This window comes from Salmo salar, chromosome 01 (genome assembly GCF_965601325.2).
Source record: "Salmo salar chromosome 01, fSalSal1, whole genome shotgun sequence".
Classification (NCBI taxonomy): Eukaryota; Metazoa; Chordata; class Actinopteri; order Salmoniformes; family Salmonidae; genus Salmo; species Salmo salar.
The window spans coordinates 99997501-100015835 of NC_138291.1; the positions used below are offsets into that span (position 1 = coordinate 99997501).

At 45.1% G+C, this 18335-nt stretch overlaps 1 protein-coding gene across 1 annotated transcript in view; it reads right to left on the bottom strand.

The window, feature by feature from the left end:
- Positions 1–2799: 2799 nt before the first annotated feature.
- LOC106611007 (fibulin-7) overlaps positions 2800–18335 on the bottom strand; it is a 33593-nt gene continuing 18057 nt past the window's right edge. The window contains exons 4-8 of the mRNA XM_014210799.3: positions 14161–14286; positions 10383–10520; positions 8210–8347; positions 6347–6485; positions 2800–4564 (exon numbers count right to left, since the gene is read on the bottom strand). Of these exons, the coding sequence (XP_014066274.2) occupies positions 4192–4564; positions 6347–6485; positions 8210–8347; positions 10383–10520; positions 14161–14286 (914 nt within the window). The 3' untranslated portion in view covers positions 2800–4191. The remainder of the gene's footprint in view (positions 4565–6346; positions 6486–8209; positions 8348–10382; positions 10521–14160; positions 14287–18335) is intronic.

Consider the following 18335-nt stretch of genomic DNA (forward strand, 5'->3'; position numbering starts at 1 on the left):
CAAGTCTGAAGGACTCCACGGTCCCAGCCACAAGGGCTAACCCGCATCGCAGGATCCAAAATCAAAAGCTAGTAACCAAACTTTTCCCCAAAAATGTTTTATGACACTTTCAAAACATTCCAAACCAACAAACCGAGCGCGGCGTCATTTCAAAATGTAAACATACAGTTGAAGTCGGATGTTTAAATACACTTAGGTTGGAGTCATTAAAACTCGTTTTTCAACCACTCTACAAATTTCTTGTTAACAAACTATAGTTTTGGCAAGTCGGTTAGGACATCAACTTTGTGCATGACACAAGTAATTTTTCCAACAATTGTTTACAGACATTATTTCACTTACAATTCACTGTATCACAATTCCAGTGGGTCAGAAGTTTACATACACTAAGTTGACTGTTCCTTTAAACAGCTTGGAAAATTCCATAAAATGATGTAATGGCTTTAGAAGCTTCTGTTATACTAATTGACATCATTTTAGTCAATTGAAGGTGTACCTGTGGATGTCTTTCAAGGCCTACCTTCAAACTCAGTGCCTCTTTGCTTGACATCATGGCTGATTTCTTTTGATTTTCTCAAGACCTCAGAAAACAAATGTAGACCTCCACAAGTCTGGTTCATCCTTGGGAGCAATTTCCAAACGCCTGAAGGTAACACGTTCATCTGTACAAACAATAGTACGCAAGTATAAACACCATGGAACCACACAGCCGTCATACTGCTCAGGAAGGAGACGTGTTCTGTCTCCTAGAGATGAACGTACTTTGGTGCGAAAAGTGCAAATAAATCGCAGAACAACAGCAAAGGACCTTGTGAAGATGTTGAAGGAAACAGGTATAAAAGTATCTATATCCACAGTAAAACGAGTCCTATAATCGACATAACCTGAAAGGCCGCTCAGCAAGGAAGAAGCCACTGCTCCAAAACTGCCATAATAAAGACAGACTACGGTTTGTAACTGCACATGGGGACAAAGATCATACTTTTTGGAGAAATGTCCTCTGGTCTGATGAAATAGAACTGTTTGGCCATAATGACCATCGTTATGTTTGGAGGAAAAAGGGGAGGCTTGCAAGCCGAAGAACACCATCCCAACCGTGAAGCACGGGGTGGCAGCATCATGTTCTCGGGGTGCTTTGCTGCAGGAGGGACTGGTGCACTTCACAAAATAGATGGCATCATGGGGAGGAAAATGATGTGGATATATTGAAGCAACATCTCAAGACATCAGTCAGGAAGTTAAAGCTTGGTCACAAATGGGTCTTCCAAATGGACAATGACCCCAAGCATACTTCCAAAGTAGTGGCAAAATGGCTTAAGGACAACAAAGTCAAGGTATTGGAGTGGCCATCACAAAGCCCTGACCTCAATCCCATAGAACATTTGTGGGCAGAACTGAAAAAGGTGTGTGCGAGCAAGGAGGCCTTCAAACCTGACTCAGTTACACCAGCTCTGTCAGGAGGAATGGGCCAAAATTCACCCAACTTATTGTGGGAAGCTTGTGGAAGGCTACCCGAAACGTTTGACCCAAGTTAAACAATTTAAAGGCAATGCTACCAAATACTAATTGAGTGTATGTAAACTTCTGACCCACTGGGAATGTGATGAAAGAAATAAAAGCTGAAATAAATCATTTTCTCTGCTATTATTCTGACATGTCACATTCTTAAAATAAAGTGGTGATCCTAACTGACCTAAGACAGGGATTTTTTACTAGGATTAAATGTCAGAAATTGTGAAAAACTGAGTTTAAATGTATTTGGCTAAGGTGTATGTAAACTTCTGACTTCAACTGTAACATTCAAATTCCACTAGCAGTTAGTGGTAGAGGGAAAATGGTATTGAACAAGGTAAAAGTACTGCCCCTTTCTATTGTAATGGAAGGGGGTGGAGCTTGGGGGCTGTGTGTGGCTGTGCATTTGAGTGAGAAAGACACAGAGGAGAACCAACCAGTAAAAGCAAAGACCCCTTCATTATTGACGCATTGTGCCGACAACATCAGAGTCATTCCAGACTCTGAAGTCAGGAGGAATTGGAGAGTTAGGTGTTACCCAGACTAGACAGTACTCTGCTCTCTAACTGTCTCCAGCAATATCACCCTCCTCTGAACTTCTACAAAACATGTGTGCATCATCAAATAGGCCAAGCATACAGCTTCAAACGAGGTCAGCAAGCTGAGTGCAGGAGGCATATTACTAATGATAAGTATTGAGTCGGCCATTAAAGAGCATTGTCATTTTGAGGCAGGGGTGTAGTGAGTACACGATCAGGGCATGTTCATGGAGAAAGACAGAGAGTAAGAAAGACGAGAGAGAAAGCACATGTGGTGAACATTACGCCCTTTCTCTCTCTCTATCGCTCGCTCTCTCTAGTCTCTCTCAGACAAATAAATAATTGAAAAACACACTGAGGTATATCTTTAATTTCCATATGGCTATTACTCCAGTCAAAACTAAATGAAAGCTCTGATCTGACATTCCTTTGGTTCTAACATTGACCAACAGTCCAGTATGTGCAGGCTTTGACCTCCATTCTGGTTTGTGATTTCAAAGGACTTTCTTGATAAACATGCTTTTTTTATGATCAATTCTTCTTTCTCAATTCTCACTTGACCTTCCTCACTGATTTGTTGTGGGATAGGGACATGGGGTGTAAATCAGGTCAAACTAACTGATTTGTTTTAGATAGGGATAAGGGGTGTAAATCATGTCAAACTAACTGATGTGTTGTGGGATAGGGACATAGGGTGTAAATCAGGTCAAACTAACTGATTTGTTGGGTGTAAATTAGGTCAAAGTAGTAGTGAAGGACGGTCTTTATTTCAGGAGAAATAGTTATGTGCGATAATAAAGACTCCTTAAAACATCAGATGATATTGTACACTGCATTGGCAAGGCTGCCAAATCACTGTAGTTACCCTGTAATAGTTACATCATATCTAAATAGCCCAATATGATACTAGAAATATGTCCAAGTACAATGCTAATGTTAAAAACTAAATCCAAACCGCCTTAAGTTGTTCTTCGAGTTTTGGTCCAAAATCACGAAGCAAGCCAGTAAAAACAGCTGTACCTGATATAAGGTCAAATCACACTGCATTGAATCACTGACTATGTCAAAATAAACAAAACAAAATAAACAAAACATATTCTGATAAATCAGGGCCATGTGAGTGCTTCATGTTTTAAAGGGTCTACGTCCCAAATGGCACCCCATTCCCTACATAGTGCACTAAAAAGTTATTTATTTAATAGTGAATAGGGTGCCACTTTGGACGCATTCAGGGGTTCATGACTCTTAAAGGCCCATTCTGTGATATTTTCAGCCGTTTTGATAAACAGCTTTAAAGGAACTGAGTAGGCCTTTAAACTGATCTACACAATGTCATTGCATATATACGAGCAGAGCCTACGGTCACCATGACAACCTCAGGGCTCAACTCCTGAGCCAATCAAAGAGAAGAAAGTAAAAACAACAGCATAATATTACCATTCATTACCACTCTGTTAGTTTGCTTTACAAATGTTTACTCACCCACTCACTCATATTCAGTAATTAACTCACTCAATACACCATTCATTAATTTCAATTCCATCCTCACTCATATACTTCATAATCAACGTCAGTCCAAACCATTCTGTCCTTCTCCCGCTCTGTCGTTCCGTTCCAACTTCTCCGTCGTTTCCTTCCAACTTCTCCCTCTCCGTCGTCCTCCCTCTCTCCGTCCTTCTCCCTCTCTCCGTCCTCCTCCCTTCTCCTCCCTTCTCATTCTCTCCTCCCTTCTCTCTCTGTTCTCCTCCCTCTCTCTGTCCTCCTCCCTCTCTCCATCCTTCTCCCTCTCTCCGTTTTTCTCCCTCGCTCTGTCCTCCTCCCTCTCTCCGTCCTTCTCCCTCTCGCCGTCCTTCTCCCTCTCTCCGTCCTTCTCCCTCTCTCCGTCCTTCTCCCTCTCTCCGTCCTTCTCCCTCTCTCCGTCCTTCTCCCTCTCTCCGTCCTTCTCCCTCTCTCCGTCCTTCTCCCTATCTCATCCTCTCTCTGCCCTCCTCCCTCTCTCTGTCCTTCTCCCTCTCTCCTCCTCCCTCTCTCCTCCTCCCTTTCTCCGTTCTTCTCCCTTTCTCCGTCCTTCTCCCTCTCACTCGTTCCTCTTCTCCCTCCCTCTGTCCCTTTCACTCGTTCCTCTGTCCATCCATCCTCCTCAGAAGTTATACGCTGATACCAGAACATGCACTTTCGCCACATGCTTAGCCTGGAAGGTGCGATCACTATACTCTGACATGTCCACATCAACGCTGATATCCTGTGGCCCTCTTAACCTCTGAACTAGGATCAATTCGCCCGTCTGGCGGTCCGACCTTTGCATCACGAACATCCCGCGGCTGTTGCCCCCGACAATGCCGAATCGCAGGCTATCGGGGCCGGGGCGGCCGGGGGCGGCTGCGGTCGCCATGCGGAACAGGGTAGCCGGGGTCTGGAGGTTGGAGGGGAGGGAGAGGTAGTGGAAGGAGACCGTCTTAGGAGCCAGGTGACAGGAACGACTCTCCATAGGGCAGGGGTTCCTCTCACACTGACTGTGAGGGAGAAGAGAGGAGATGTTGAGACCAAAATAACATTACATCAGTTTAAGTAAGTTTACTGTGGAAAGATCCATACACAGTATAAGATTGTGATTAAAGTATTGTTACATTAGTCAGTCTCCGTGGGAAAATAAACAAGGAGGAAAGTGTACATCATTTTTCCTCCCTCCCTACACTCTTAAAACAAAGACTTCCAAAAGGGTTCTTCAGCTGTCCCCATAGGAGAACCCTTTTGGTTCCAGGTAGAATCCTTTTTGGTTCTAGGTAGAACACTTTTGGGTTCCATATAGAAACCCTACATGGAACCCAAAAGTGTTCTTCAAAGGATGATCCTATAGGAACAGCCAAAGAACCCTTTTGGGTTCTAGATAGCACCTATTGTTCTAAGACTGTAGGCTTGTGCTTTAGAGTGAAATGGAGAAACCCTGTCAACAGTATTTCTCTGTCTCCATGTACTTATTCACTCTGCCTCTCCCGCTTGCTCTCTCTCTCTTTCACTCTTTCCTCCACTGGCAGTCCTGCAGTCTTTCAGCACAGTGATGGTTCAGTAGGAGTGGACAGAGCTACATTTCATACCTTTATTGCCTTTAAATGAGGCAATTTGTGAGGAGTTGGCAAACACTATCTAAGACTGAGGCCAAGGCGTCTTGGAAAGGATGGTGGTTGTGGTCATATAGCCAGGAGGCCAGGACACAGAACCCTGAACTAGAACAGCTGTTAGTGGGATTCTACATTTATTCTGGAGAGTTTGAGACTGCTTCAAATAAGGTGGAAACATCAAGATGTCATTTTCACTTATTTTGGACTCTAGTGACATGAACAGACAAATGCGTACAGCAGACAGATCAATCACATGATCAAAAACACACACACACAACCTGGTACCATCGTTTCCAGACAGAGGACAATTCATTCCTTTCCCCCTTAGTACTGAGTCAAGTCTCCAGCCTCCCCGGTCAAAATGTTTGAAATGAAAGATGAGATGTTTCAGTCATGATTCATCCTGTATGAAGAAACAATATTTGTAATGTTGTGTGTGTAGGTGGCAGGGAAGTCAGGCGCAGGAGAATCGAACTTGGTATAAATGGAGTAGTTTAATAGCGTTTAACAAAACTCCAAAACCAAAGTACATAATAAATAAAAGTGGGTACAAGAACCCGTCGCGCACCAATCCATAATACACGAGCATACAAACAAAACAATCTCCGACAAGGACATGAGGGGAAACAGGCTTAAATACATAACATGTAATGAATGGGATTGGAACCAGGTGTGTAGGAAGACAAGACAAAACCAATGGAAAATGAAAAATGGATCAATGATGGCTAGAAGACCGGTGACGTCGACCGCCGAGCACCGCCCGAACAAGGAGAGGCATCGACTTCGGTAGAAGTCGTGACAATATTGTTTGAGAGAGTTTTTTACTCGCATACTTTGTTTGTCCTACTGGTATGGTTTTATCAGCATTCCTATGAGTTCTTGTATCATTTTAAGTGACTTGCCCTTCAATGACTCCAAGAGTTTCTGTGTTTGTTTTCCTAAGACGTATAGCAATAACTCCGTAGGAGAGGCTTGTTTCGTTTTATATATCTGAAGAAAATTAATCCTTTCCAAAACAAAAAACGCTTCTTCAGTTGGCCGCAGTGGACAATATTAATATTGAAAATTAGAAGAAAGCTGAGTAACACACCCCCACAGACACATACCAACCGCACGCACGCACGCACGCACGCACGCACACACACACACACACAGGTGTCTATCTGAACTACTTACAAGGGAGACGTCTTGACGTAGCTGATGTTGCTGTGTGATCGGGGACACTCCGGGCTCACACACTGGAACCCTCCTCCTGTGTTGATACATGTTGTTCCTCTACTGCAGTTGTGCTGCTGGGTCAGACACTCATCCACATCTGGAGGACAACATGAGAGGGAGGGAGGGAGGGTGGATGGGAGGGTGGATGGGAGGTAGGGGAGAGAAGAGAGAGGGGAAGAGAGAATAAATGAAACAGAAAAATAAAGAGTGAGACATTAGTAGTTCAGTTTAGTCTCTCAAACAGCTTGTCTCGCATCCTGGACCAAGACATTCCTTCTGTTCTGCTGTGAAGTGGTGAGGTCATCTGTTCCACTGGCCAGCAGAGAAAGTAAAGCTTCTTAAGCTTACAGGGCAGATGAAACAGGTCTGGGGAGTAAAGCCTATGGCCAGGCCAGGGAGTGGGACATGGGACACTTCCATATAAATACATACAGCCATCTGCCTCGTCTTTCTCTCTATCTTTTTCTCCCCTTCTTTCAAAACACCTTCACCCATAGCTAAGCTAAACCATGATGTTTGTTTATCCCTCTATTCTCTCCACCCCTTCATTCCCTCCCTCCACTACCATTCTCTCATTTGTTCCACTGGCCAGCAGTAGAGCAGGGTAAGAAACGACAGGGGGGGCAGGCAAAAGAAACTAGATTGAGGACTACGGCCAGGAGACAGGGGTCAGGGCAGAGGCTGGAGGACAGACACCTCTACAGAAATACCTCCCTCTACCATGATCGGCCTTCCTTTCCAAAGAACTCCATAGCTAAACCAACCATGATGTTTGTTTATCCCTTCTTCTCTTCATCCCTCCATTCCCTCATCTACATTCCCTCATCTCCATTCTCCATTCCCTCATCTCCATTCTCCATTCCCTCATCTCCATTCTCTCATTGCACCTTTATTTATGTACTTGAAGCTCCATTGGTGTCCTGATGGGTTTAGTCATGTAAATCACTGCTATCCCCGTAGCTCCAGAAGGGTAAGTCCCACAACCCTACCAGACCCATTATACAGAGCCTTAGCCAGGACCCAGGCTGTGTCTGAAAGCATTACTAGCTGTCAAATCCTTGCTTCCTCCATCCTCCAGACACACGGATTTGACAGCTAGAAATGTTTTCAGACAACCCCAGTGTGGTGCTCCCTGCCGGTAGCGTTGTAGTTCTAAGCCCAGCTCTAAAGCCCCTTGCATAGCTCCAAGATCAAGACCATGGAAATGAATGGGCCATTGTCCTCTATCCCTTCCTACCCTCCCTCCATCACCCCTACCCTCCCTACCGCCCTCTATCTCTCCATCCCCTTCTACCCTCCATGCCCCCCTACTCTCCATCACCCCTACCCTCCCTACTATCCTCTATCCCCTCCTACACTCCATCCCTTCCTATCGCCTCCATGTCTCCCTTCCATCTGTCCTTATATCCCTCCTACCACTTCCTACCCACCCTCCATCTCTCCCTTCCTCCATCCCTCCTTCCATCCCTCCTTCCATCCCTCCTACCCCCTCCCTCCCTCCATCCCTCTAGCCCTCCCTCCATCCTTCCTACCCTCCCTCCAATCTTTCCACCACAACTCCTACCCTTCCACCCCTACCCTCCCTCCAAAACTCCTACATCACCCCTATCCTCCATCTCTCCTACCCTCCTTCTATCCCACCTACCCTCCCTCCCTCCATCCATCCCTCCTACCTACCCTCCCTCCCTCCATCCCTCCTACCATCCCTCCTACCCTCCCTCAATCCCTCCGACCCTCTCTCCTACCCTCCCCAATCCCTCCTACCCTTCCTCCTACACTCCCTCCTACCCTCCATATCCTCCATCCCCTCCTGTCACTCACCCTCACAGCTCCTACCATCAGGCAGCAGCTTATAGTGGCTGGGGCAGGAGCAGTGGTAGGAGCCTGGTATGTTGACACACTCGTACACACACAGCTTGCCCCCCTGGTCCAGCCGGTACACCTCACACTCATTTACATCTGGGAGGAGAGAGAGGGGGGGGGAGACACGCACGTCAGTCACATGATCAGACATGCGGGGTACAAACAACAGGGTGGAAAGGAGGAGAAAGAGAGAGAAAAGAGAGGAGGGTACACCCACTAGAATCATATAATTAAAAGGTTAGAGCGCGATAGAGAGATACAGTAGCTAGAAGGATTTGGGGTAAAGGGCATCTGTTCTGTCTGGCTGTCCAGGAGGGGGTAAGGAGGGATGGTAAGAGTTGTTGAATGCCTAATTGAGAGTCATCTAATCTATCCAATCCCAACTAGTGTTTAGTGGGTAGGTGCTAGGGGTTGTTTCTGTATAAGGCCAGTCTTACCCTGGCAGAGTTTTCTGAGGTACCACTCATATGAAACGGATGCTTTGCATCATTATGTAGGCTGGTTAGTTCTATCAAAGGCCCTAGATACACAGCTAATCGATATGGACACATTTTGGCAAGTGGACACCAAAGTGGAGCACGAAATTATTGACACCCTTGATAAAGATGAGCAAACATGACTATAAAATAAATAATTCAAATACTGGGCTATATTGTGTTCTCTATTTCTTTTTAAATTCTATTATTTTATACTAATACAATTGCTTCAGAAAAAAAAGTACGAATTTATTTCCCTTTTTATTTTTTACCTTTCAATACCTCACCTTTTTCTAATATATTTTGTGAGTTAGAGAACACATTGGGAGGGATCTTAGCCCATTCCTTCATACAGAATCCTTCCAGATCCTTGATATCCTTCGCCTATGCTTATGGACTGCCCTCTTCAATTCAAACCACAGGTTTTCCATAGGTTTCAATTCCGGAGACTGACATGGACACAGCAAAATTTTGATTTCGTGGCCAATTAACAATTTCTTTGTGGATTTTGATGTGTGCTTGGGGTTATTGTCTTGCTGAAAAATCTCCAGGTTTATGAAAGGTATTGAAAAGAGGGGTGTCAAATAGTTTTGACCCCTGCTTTTTTGAGGAGAAAAAAAGTATTACTTGTTAAATAAAATATATTTCTCTGAGCAATAGTATAAGTGTAAAATAATATAATTTCCCACTTTTTTGAGCATACAATATAGATCAGTATTTTAATTATTTATTTTATACAGTCAGTTTTGTTATCGGAGCTCCACAGGCCCTTTCAACCTTGGCTTAGCGTGGTTAAACCAGACTGAATGCTTAGCTTGGTTAAACCAGACTGAACGCTTAGCGTGGTTAAACCAGACTGAATGCTTAGCTTGGTTAAACCAGACTGAACGCTTAGCGTGGTTAAACCAGACTGAAAGCTCAGCGTGGTTAAACCAGACTGAACTTTTAGCGTGGTTAAGCCAGACTAAACGCTTAGCGTGGTTAAACCAGACTGAAATCTTAGCGTAGTTAAACCTGACTGAACGCTTAGTTTGGTTAAACCAGACTGAACGCTTAGCGTGGTTAAACCAGACTGAATGCTTAGCTTGGTTAAACCAGACTGAACGCTTAGCGTGGTTAAACCAGACTGAAAGCTCAGCGTGGTTAAACCAGACTGAACTTTTAGCGTGGTTAAGCCAGACTAAACGCTTAGCGTGGTTAAACCAGACTGAAATCTTAGCGTAGTTAAACCTGACTGAACGCTTAGTTTGGTTAAACCAGACTGAACGCTTAGCGTGGTTAAACCAGACTGAATGCTTAGCGTGGTTAAACCAGACTGAACGCTTAGCGTGGTTAAACCAGACTGAACGCTTAGCGTGGTTAAACCAGACTGAATGCTTAGCGTAGTTAAACCAGACTGAACGCTTAGCGTGGTTAAACAAGACTGAACGCTTAGCGTGGTTAAACCAGACTGAACGCTTAGCGTAGTTAAACCAGACTGAATGCTTAGCGTAGTTAAACCAGACTGAATGCTTAGCGTGGTTAAACCAGACTGAACGCTTAGCTTGGCTGAACCAGACTGAACGCTACACACACTATAACCAAACAGGCTCACAAAGTATCCTGGGTAAGGTGGGAACTCACTTCATCCAACACTAAAACATCTCATATCTCACCCTGGCAGATACTGTTGTCAGATGTCCCACTCATGTGAAAGCCAGCGTCGCAGCTGCAGTGTTGGGCGCCGTCCACTTTGGCACAGCGGGGACGTCTGCTGAACGCCGGGTCGTTCATGACGCTCCACTCGGGCGGCGCTGAACACGAGAGAGGGAGAGGGAAGAGCTTAAACTTCACCCGGTGGCCCGGAGAGGGCCTCGAGGGCCTGTGCACCACTGGACAACACAAACACGCACATAAAGCACAAGCACAACACAACCATGCAGACATACTGTACATTACATTACATGGACAAACAACACAGACAAGGACATAGACGTATAAACACAACACAGACTAACAACACAGACCAACACAACACAGACCAACAACACAACACAGACCAACAACGCAACACAGACCATCAACGCCACACAGACTAACAACACACCAGACTTACAACACAACACAGACAAAACAACGCAACACAGACTAACACAACACTGACTAACACAACACAGACTAACAACACAAAGTAGACAACACAACACAGACTAACAACACAACACAGACTATCAACACAACATCAAATCAAATATTATTGGTCACATACACATGGTTAGCAGATGTTATTGCAAGTGTAGCGAAATGACAGTAACAGTGGCAGAGCAGCTAAGATGTAATAGATAGTGAAGGATACAGTATACAGTATTCTTAAAGTGGCATTATTAAATTGATTAGTGTTCCATTTATTAAAGTGGCCAATGATATCAAGTCGGTAGGTAGGCAGCCGCCTCTCTGTGCTAGTGATGGCTGTTTAACAATCTGATGGTCTTGAGACGGAAGCTATTTTTCAATCTCTCTGTCCCAGCTTTGATGCACCTGTACTGACCTCGCCTTCTGGATGGAAGCGTGGTGAACAGATAGTGGCTCGGGTGGTTATTGTCCTTGATGATCTTTTTTGCCTTCCTGTGACATCGGGTGTTGTAGGTGTCCTGGAGGGCAGGTAGTTTGCCCCCGTGATGCGTTGTGCAGACCGCACCACCCTCTGGAGAGCCCTGCGGTTGTGGGCGGCGCAGTTGCTGTACCAGCCCGACAGGATGCTCTCGATTGTGCACCTGTAAAAGTTAGTGAGGTTTTTCGGTGACAAGCCAAATTTGTTCAGCCTCCTGAGGTTGAAGAAGCACTGTTGCGCCTTCTTCACCACACTGTTTGTGTGCGAGGACCATTTCAATTTGTCGGTGATATGTACACCGAGGAACTTAAAACGTTCAACCTTCTCCACATGCTGTCCCGTCGATGTGAATAGGGGGGGTGCTCTCTTTGCTGTTTCCTGAAGTCCACGATCATCTCTTTTCTTTTGCTGACATTGAGTGAGAGGTTATTTTCCTGACACCACACTCCGAGAGCCCTCACCTCCTCCCTGTAGGCTTTCTCGTCATTGTGGTAATCAAGCCTACCACTGTTGTGTCATCAGCAAACTTGATGTTTGAGTTGGAGGTGTGCATGGCCACGCAGTCATGGGTGAACAGGGAGTACAGGAGGGGGCTGAGAACGCACCCATGTGGGGCCCCAGTGTTGAGGGTCAGCGGAATGGGGATGTTGTTTCCTACCTTCACCCCTGGGGGCGGCCAGTCAGGAAGTCCAGGACCCAGTTGCACAGGGCGCGATCGAGACCCAGGATCGAGACCCAGGGTCTCGAGCTTAATAATGAGTTTGGAGGGTACTATGGTTTTGAATGCTGAGCTGTAGTCAATGAACAGCATTCTTACATAGGTATTCCTCTTGTTCAGATGGGATAGGGCAGTGTGCAGTGTGATGGCGATTGCATCGTCTGTGGACCTATTGGGGCGGTAAGCAAATTGGAGTGGGTCTAGGGTGACAGGTAGGGTGGATGTGATATGATCCTTGACTAGTCTCTCAAAGCACTTTATGATGACAGAAGTGAGTGCTTCAGGGCGATAGTCATTTAGTTCAGCGACCTTGGCTTTCTTGGGAACAGGAACAATGGTGGCCATCTTGAAGCATGTGGGGAGAGCAGACTGGGATTGGAATTGATTGAATATGCTCTGAGGAGGCAGCTAGGGATGCTGTCTAGGCCGGCAGCCTTGCGAGGGTTAACACGTTTAAATGTTTTACTCACGTCGGCCACGGAGAAGCAGAGCCCACAGTCTTTGGTAGCGGACCACGTCGGTGTCACTGTATTGTCCTCAAAGAAGTTGTTTAATTTGTCTGGAAGCAAGATGTCAATGTCCGTGACGGGGTTGGTTTTCTTTTTGTAATCCGTGATTGTCTGTAGACCCTGCCCCATATGTCTTGTGTTTGAGTTGTTACAGTGGGGGGGGGGGGGGGGAGTATTTGATCCCCTGCTGATTTTGTGTTTGCCCACTGACAAATGCTGCCATCAATTCATGGTTTCTGGTTAGGGAAGGTTTTAACAGTCACAGTGGGTACAACATTTCCTATACACTTCCTTATAAACTCGCTCACCGAGTCAGCATAAACATCAATGTTATTCTCTGAGGCTACCTGGAACATATCCCAGTCCACGTGATCGAAGCAATCTTGAAGCGTGGAATCCGATTGGTCAGACAGGCGTTGGATAACCTAAGCACAGGCGCTTTCTGTTTTACTTTCTGCCTATAGGAGGAGAGCAACAAGATGGAGTCATAGTCAGATTTGCCAAAGGGAGGGTGGGGAAGGGCCTTGTATGCATCGCGGAAGTTAGAGTAGCAATGGTTGAGCGTGTTACTCGCTCATGTACTGAAATCAGGTATGCTGCTAGAATGTAGGCAGCCTTGTTCTCAAATTAGCTTTGTTAAAATCCCCAGCTACAATAAATGCAGCCTCAGGATATATGGTTTCCAGTTTGGATAAAGTCCAGTGATGTTCCTTGATGGCCATCTTGGTATCCGCTTGCGAGGGGGATATACACGGCTGTGACGATAACTGTGGAGAGTTCTCTTGGGAGATAATACGGTCAACATTTGATTGTGAGGAATTCTAGGTCAAGGTGAACAAAAGGACTTGAGTTCTTGTATGTTGTTACAATTACGCCATGAGTCGTTAATCATGAAACATACAACCCCGCCCTTCTTCTTACTGGAGAGATGTTTGTTCATGTCGGCACGATGCACTGAAAATCCCGTTGGCTGTACGGACTTCAACAGCATGTCCCCAGCTAGCCATGTCTCGGTGAAACAGAGTATGTTACAATCCCGGATATCTCTTTGGAAAGCAACTCTAGCCTTGATTTTGTCGACTTTGTTAACTAGGGACTGGACATTTGCGAGTAATATATTTGGAAGCGGTGGATTGGCCTCTGGAATCAAATCAAATGCCCTGGGAGGTGCAGACAAAGGATCTTCTTTGGGAAAGTCGTATTCCTGGTCTTACTGCTGGTTGTGCTGGTAAGTTGACATCTCTCTGATATCCAATAGTTCTTCCCAGCTCTATTTAATAACACTTAAGGTTTTCTGATCTAACAATGTAAGAAATAATACATTAAAAAAACTAAATACTGCACAGTTTCCTAAGGATTAGAAGCGAAGCTGCCATGTCTATTGGTGCCATCTTGCGTAAACATAGACTACCAATGCAACATAGACTAACAACGCAACACAGACTATCAACACAACACAGACTAACAACACAACACAGACTAACACAAAACAGACTAACAATAGATATCCACTAATACAGTATATGCAACAAAACATAATACGTGAGATAGTAACGAATAGCAATGTCATGCAGTTCTGGTAGGGTCTCAGGTATATGATGTTTGGTACTGCTGACCTGTCTGTGTCTGGTGCTGACAGTTGGATCCATTCCAGCTCTGTGAACAGGTGCACCTGTACTGGTTTACTCCCTCTACACATGTCCCTCCGTTCTGGCATGGGTTACTGGAGCACTCACTCACATCTATGGACAAAAGGGAGAGCTGAAAGAATGAAAGATGTCCCTGAACAAGATGGCCGCCCTGCAGTCACATTTCCTGGCATGTTGAATCCCAATATCCATTCTAGTGTTCTATTTAACTCTGTGGTTGAAACTGTTGAAAATACATACTTTGTCCCACTGTCAGTTCTCTGTTTGTCTTAGACCCATCTCTGAGCTGTACAGGTGAAGTCGGAAGTTTACATACACTTAGATTGGAGTCATTAAAACTTGTTTTTCAACCATTCCACAAATTTCTTGTTAACAAACTATAGTTTTGGCAAGTCGGTTAGGACATCTACTTTATGCATGACACAAGTAATTTTCCCAACTATTATTTACAGACATTATTTCACTTATAATTCACTGTATCACAATTCCAGTGGGTCAGAAGACCTCAGAATTTTTTTTAGACATCCACAAGCCTGGTTCATCCTTGGGAGCAATTTCCAAACACCTGAAGGTACCACGTTCATCTGTACAAACAATAGTACGTAAGTATAAACGCCATGGAACCACACAGCCGTCATACTGCTCAGGAAGGAGACTCATTCCGTCTCCTAGAGATGAACGTACTTTGCTGCCAAAAGTGCAAATCAATCCCAGAACAACAGCAAAGGGCCTTGTGAAGATGCTGGAGGAAACAGGTACAAAAGTACCTATATCCACAGTAAAACGAGTCCTATATCGACATAACCTGAAAGGCCGCTCAGCAAGGAAGAAGCCACTGCTCCAAAACCGCCATAATAAAGCCAGACTACGGTTTGCAACTGCACATGGGGACAAAGATCATACTTTTTGGAGAAATGTCCTCTGGTCTGATGAAACAAAAATAGAGCTGTTTGGTCATAATGACCATCATTATGTTTGGAGGAAAAAGGGGGATGCTTGCAAGCCGAAGAACACCATCCCAACCGTGAAGCTTGGGGGTGGCAGCATTATGTTTCTGGGGGTGCTTTGCTGCTGGAGGTACTGGTGCACTTCACAAAATAGATGGCATCATGAGGAGGAAGATTATGTGGATATATTGAAGCAACATCTCAAGACATCATTCAGGAAGTTAAAACTTGGTCGCAAATGGGTCTTCCAAATGGACAATGACCCCAAGCGTACTTCCAAACTTGTGGCAAAATGGCTTAAGGACAACAAAGTCAAGGTAATGGAGTGGCCATCACAAAGCCCTGACCTTTCAAGCAAGGAGGCCTACAAACCTGACTCAGTTACACCAGCTCTGTCAGGAGGAATGGGCCAAAATTCACCCAACTTATTGTGGGAAGCTTGTGGAAGGCTACCCGAAACGTTTGACCCAAGTTAAACAATTTAAAGGCAATGCTACCAAATACTAACTGAGTGTATGTAAACTTCTGGCCCACTGGGAATATCATGAAAGAAATACAAGCTGAAATAAATAATTCTCTCTACTATTATTCTGACATTTCATATTCTTAACATTAAGGGGTGATCCTAACTGACCTGAAACAGTGAATTTTGACTAGGACTAAATTTCAGGAATTGTGAAAAACTGAGTTTAAATGTATTTGGTTAAGGTGTATGTAAACTTCCGACTTCAACTGTATGTCTGCTCTCTGTTCAGGGGAGGGGTGATACCTTATACAGCAGAATCAGACCAGACAAACCTGGCACCATCATTTACGGACTGAGGACAATTCATTACTTTCCCCGTCAATACTTCCCTTCAAGTCTCCAGCCTCCAGCCTTTAAATAAGAGATGAAATGCTTCACTCCTGATTCATACTGTACAAAGAAGGGGTATGGTTTGAGCTAAATGGACTTGCAGGGATGATGGTGATTATGTGAGCATGATGAATAAAGCTCTCCAAAGACGGTTGGAATGGTTTTATTTACATTATGGTTTTAATGGTTTTAACTCTATAATTTTAAGAGACATGTGCCTTCCACTGACTCTGTTTATGTCATTGCTTATAATAAGTGAAAAACTATCTAGAAGAGATGTGTACTGTTTTATAAACATGAAGAAAAGGTTACTCCTCTAGCTTGGAAACTTATTCCATTACAACAAAAATGTCTCTTCAATTGCAAAGTGGACAAAGTTAGAAGAAAGCTGTCTTTCTCTTGAGAGTAGTGGCTCTATCAGGGAATTAAGAATAATACACACACACACCCTACTCTACCCCCCACCCTGTATCCACCGCCACCTCTCTCTGGATTGGTGGAATGCCTGGAGCAGGACTACTGGGGTCTGCCAAATTATTCTACTGCTGAAGGAGGAATAACACAAACACACAGGGTGACCTTATCTGACCTGAAGCAGCCCCTGAAAGCCAGGCTAAAAGGGAGAAGACGGCCGTTTGGCCAGCTAAAAGCGAGAAGGCAGCCGACCGTACAGCTAAAAGGGAGAAGGCGGCCAGCCGGCCAGCTAAAAGGGAAAAGTCGGCCAGCCGGCCAGCTAAAAGGGAGAAGGCGGCCGACCGGCCAGCTAAAAGGGGTTCCTAATCCTCACACAAACAGACAAGGGGAGCAGAAGAAAAGTTTCATTCTTCAGTCTGGAGCTCAGATCCCTCCCTGAATGAAACCATTAAATGTCTCAGTGGACTCAGAAAACACCTGTACAGTACTAGACTACATTCCAGAGCAGGGAACATTCCCCTTCCCCTCTACATGCTGCTGCTATTCCACCATAATAACCACTACATCCTAAATAGCACCATATTCCCTAAGTAGTGCAATACTTTTGACTAGGGCCCATAAGTAGTGCACTACATAGGGAATATGATGTAATTTGGGACACAACCCAGGACTGGCAGCAGGGCTACTGCAAAATAACCCCTTCTTGTGTTTCTGTTTCTCCATACAGTCTCTTTGTTTTGGGGTTCCAGGAAGCAGAGGCTAAGGCCATGCATGCTGTCATTACAGCACCACGGCCCATGGTCTCATGGCATGCAGCTATGTTAAGCATGCTATTGATGGCTCACATCTCTGTCCGGCCATCGCTACAGGCAGAAGCCCAGACATTCCAAGGCTGTGTAACAAATGGCATCTTTTTCACTGCATAGTGCACTGCTTTTGACCAGGGTATAGGGCTCTGGTCAAAAGTAGTGCACTAAATAGGATGTCATTTGAGACACATCCCAAGTGGTTCAGTCAGTTCAGTCAGAGTGTTCTCAGGTCTCTATGTAAAGGGGTTCAGTCAGTCCAGTCAGGGTGTTCTCAGGTCTCTATGTAAAGGGGTTCAGTCAGTTCAGTCAGGGTGTTCTCAGGTCTCTATGTAAAGGGGTTCAGTCAGTCCAGTCAGGGTGTTCTCAGGTCTCTATGTAAAGGGGTTCAGTCAGGGTGTTCTCAGGTCTGTATGTAAAGGGGTTCAGTCAGTCCAGTCAGGGTGTTCTCAGGTCTCTATGTAAAGGGGTTCAGTCAGTCCAGTGAGAGTGTTCTCAGGTCTCTATGTAAAGGGGTTCAGTCAGTCCAGTCAGGGTGTTCTCAGGTCTCTATGTAAAGTGGTTCAGTCAGTTCAGTCACAGTGTTCTCAGGTCTCTATGTAAAGGGGTTCAGTCAGTCCAGTCAGGGTGTTCTCAGGTCTCTATGTAAAGGGGTTCAGTCAGTCCAGTCAGGGTGTTCTCAGGTCTCTATGTAAAGGGATTCAGTCAGTTCAGTCAGGGTGTTCTCAGGTCTCTATGTAAAGGGGTTCAGTCAGTCCAGTCAGGGTGTTCTCAGGTCTCTATGTAAAGGGGTTCAGTCAGTCCAGTCAGGGTGTTCTCAGGTCTCTATGTAAAGGGGTTCAGTCAGGGTGTGCTCAGGTCTCTATGTAAAGGGGTTCAGTCAGTCCAGTCAGGGTGTTCTCAGGTCTCTATGTAAAGGGGTTCAGTCAGGGTGTGCTCAGGTCTCTATGTAAAGGAGATGTTTGAAACGACCAGGAAAAGACCCAACCTGTGGATGGGTTCTAAAGGGGGTAGACCTATACATACAGAAAATGTCGAACTTTAAAAATATGAGGGGAAGATGAAACATGGAAAATGTATGGAAGAGGTGTTGAAAAATATCCTGGGGAGTAAAGTTGG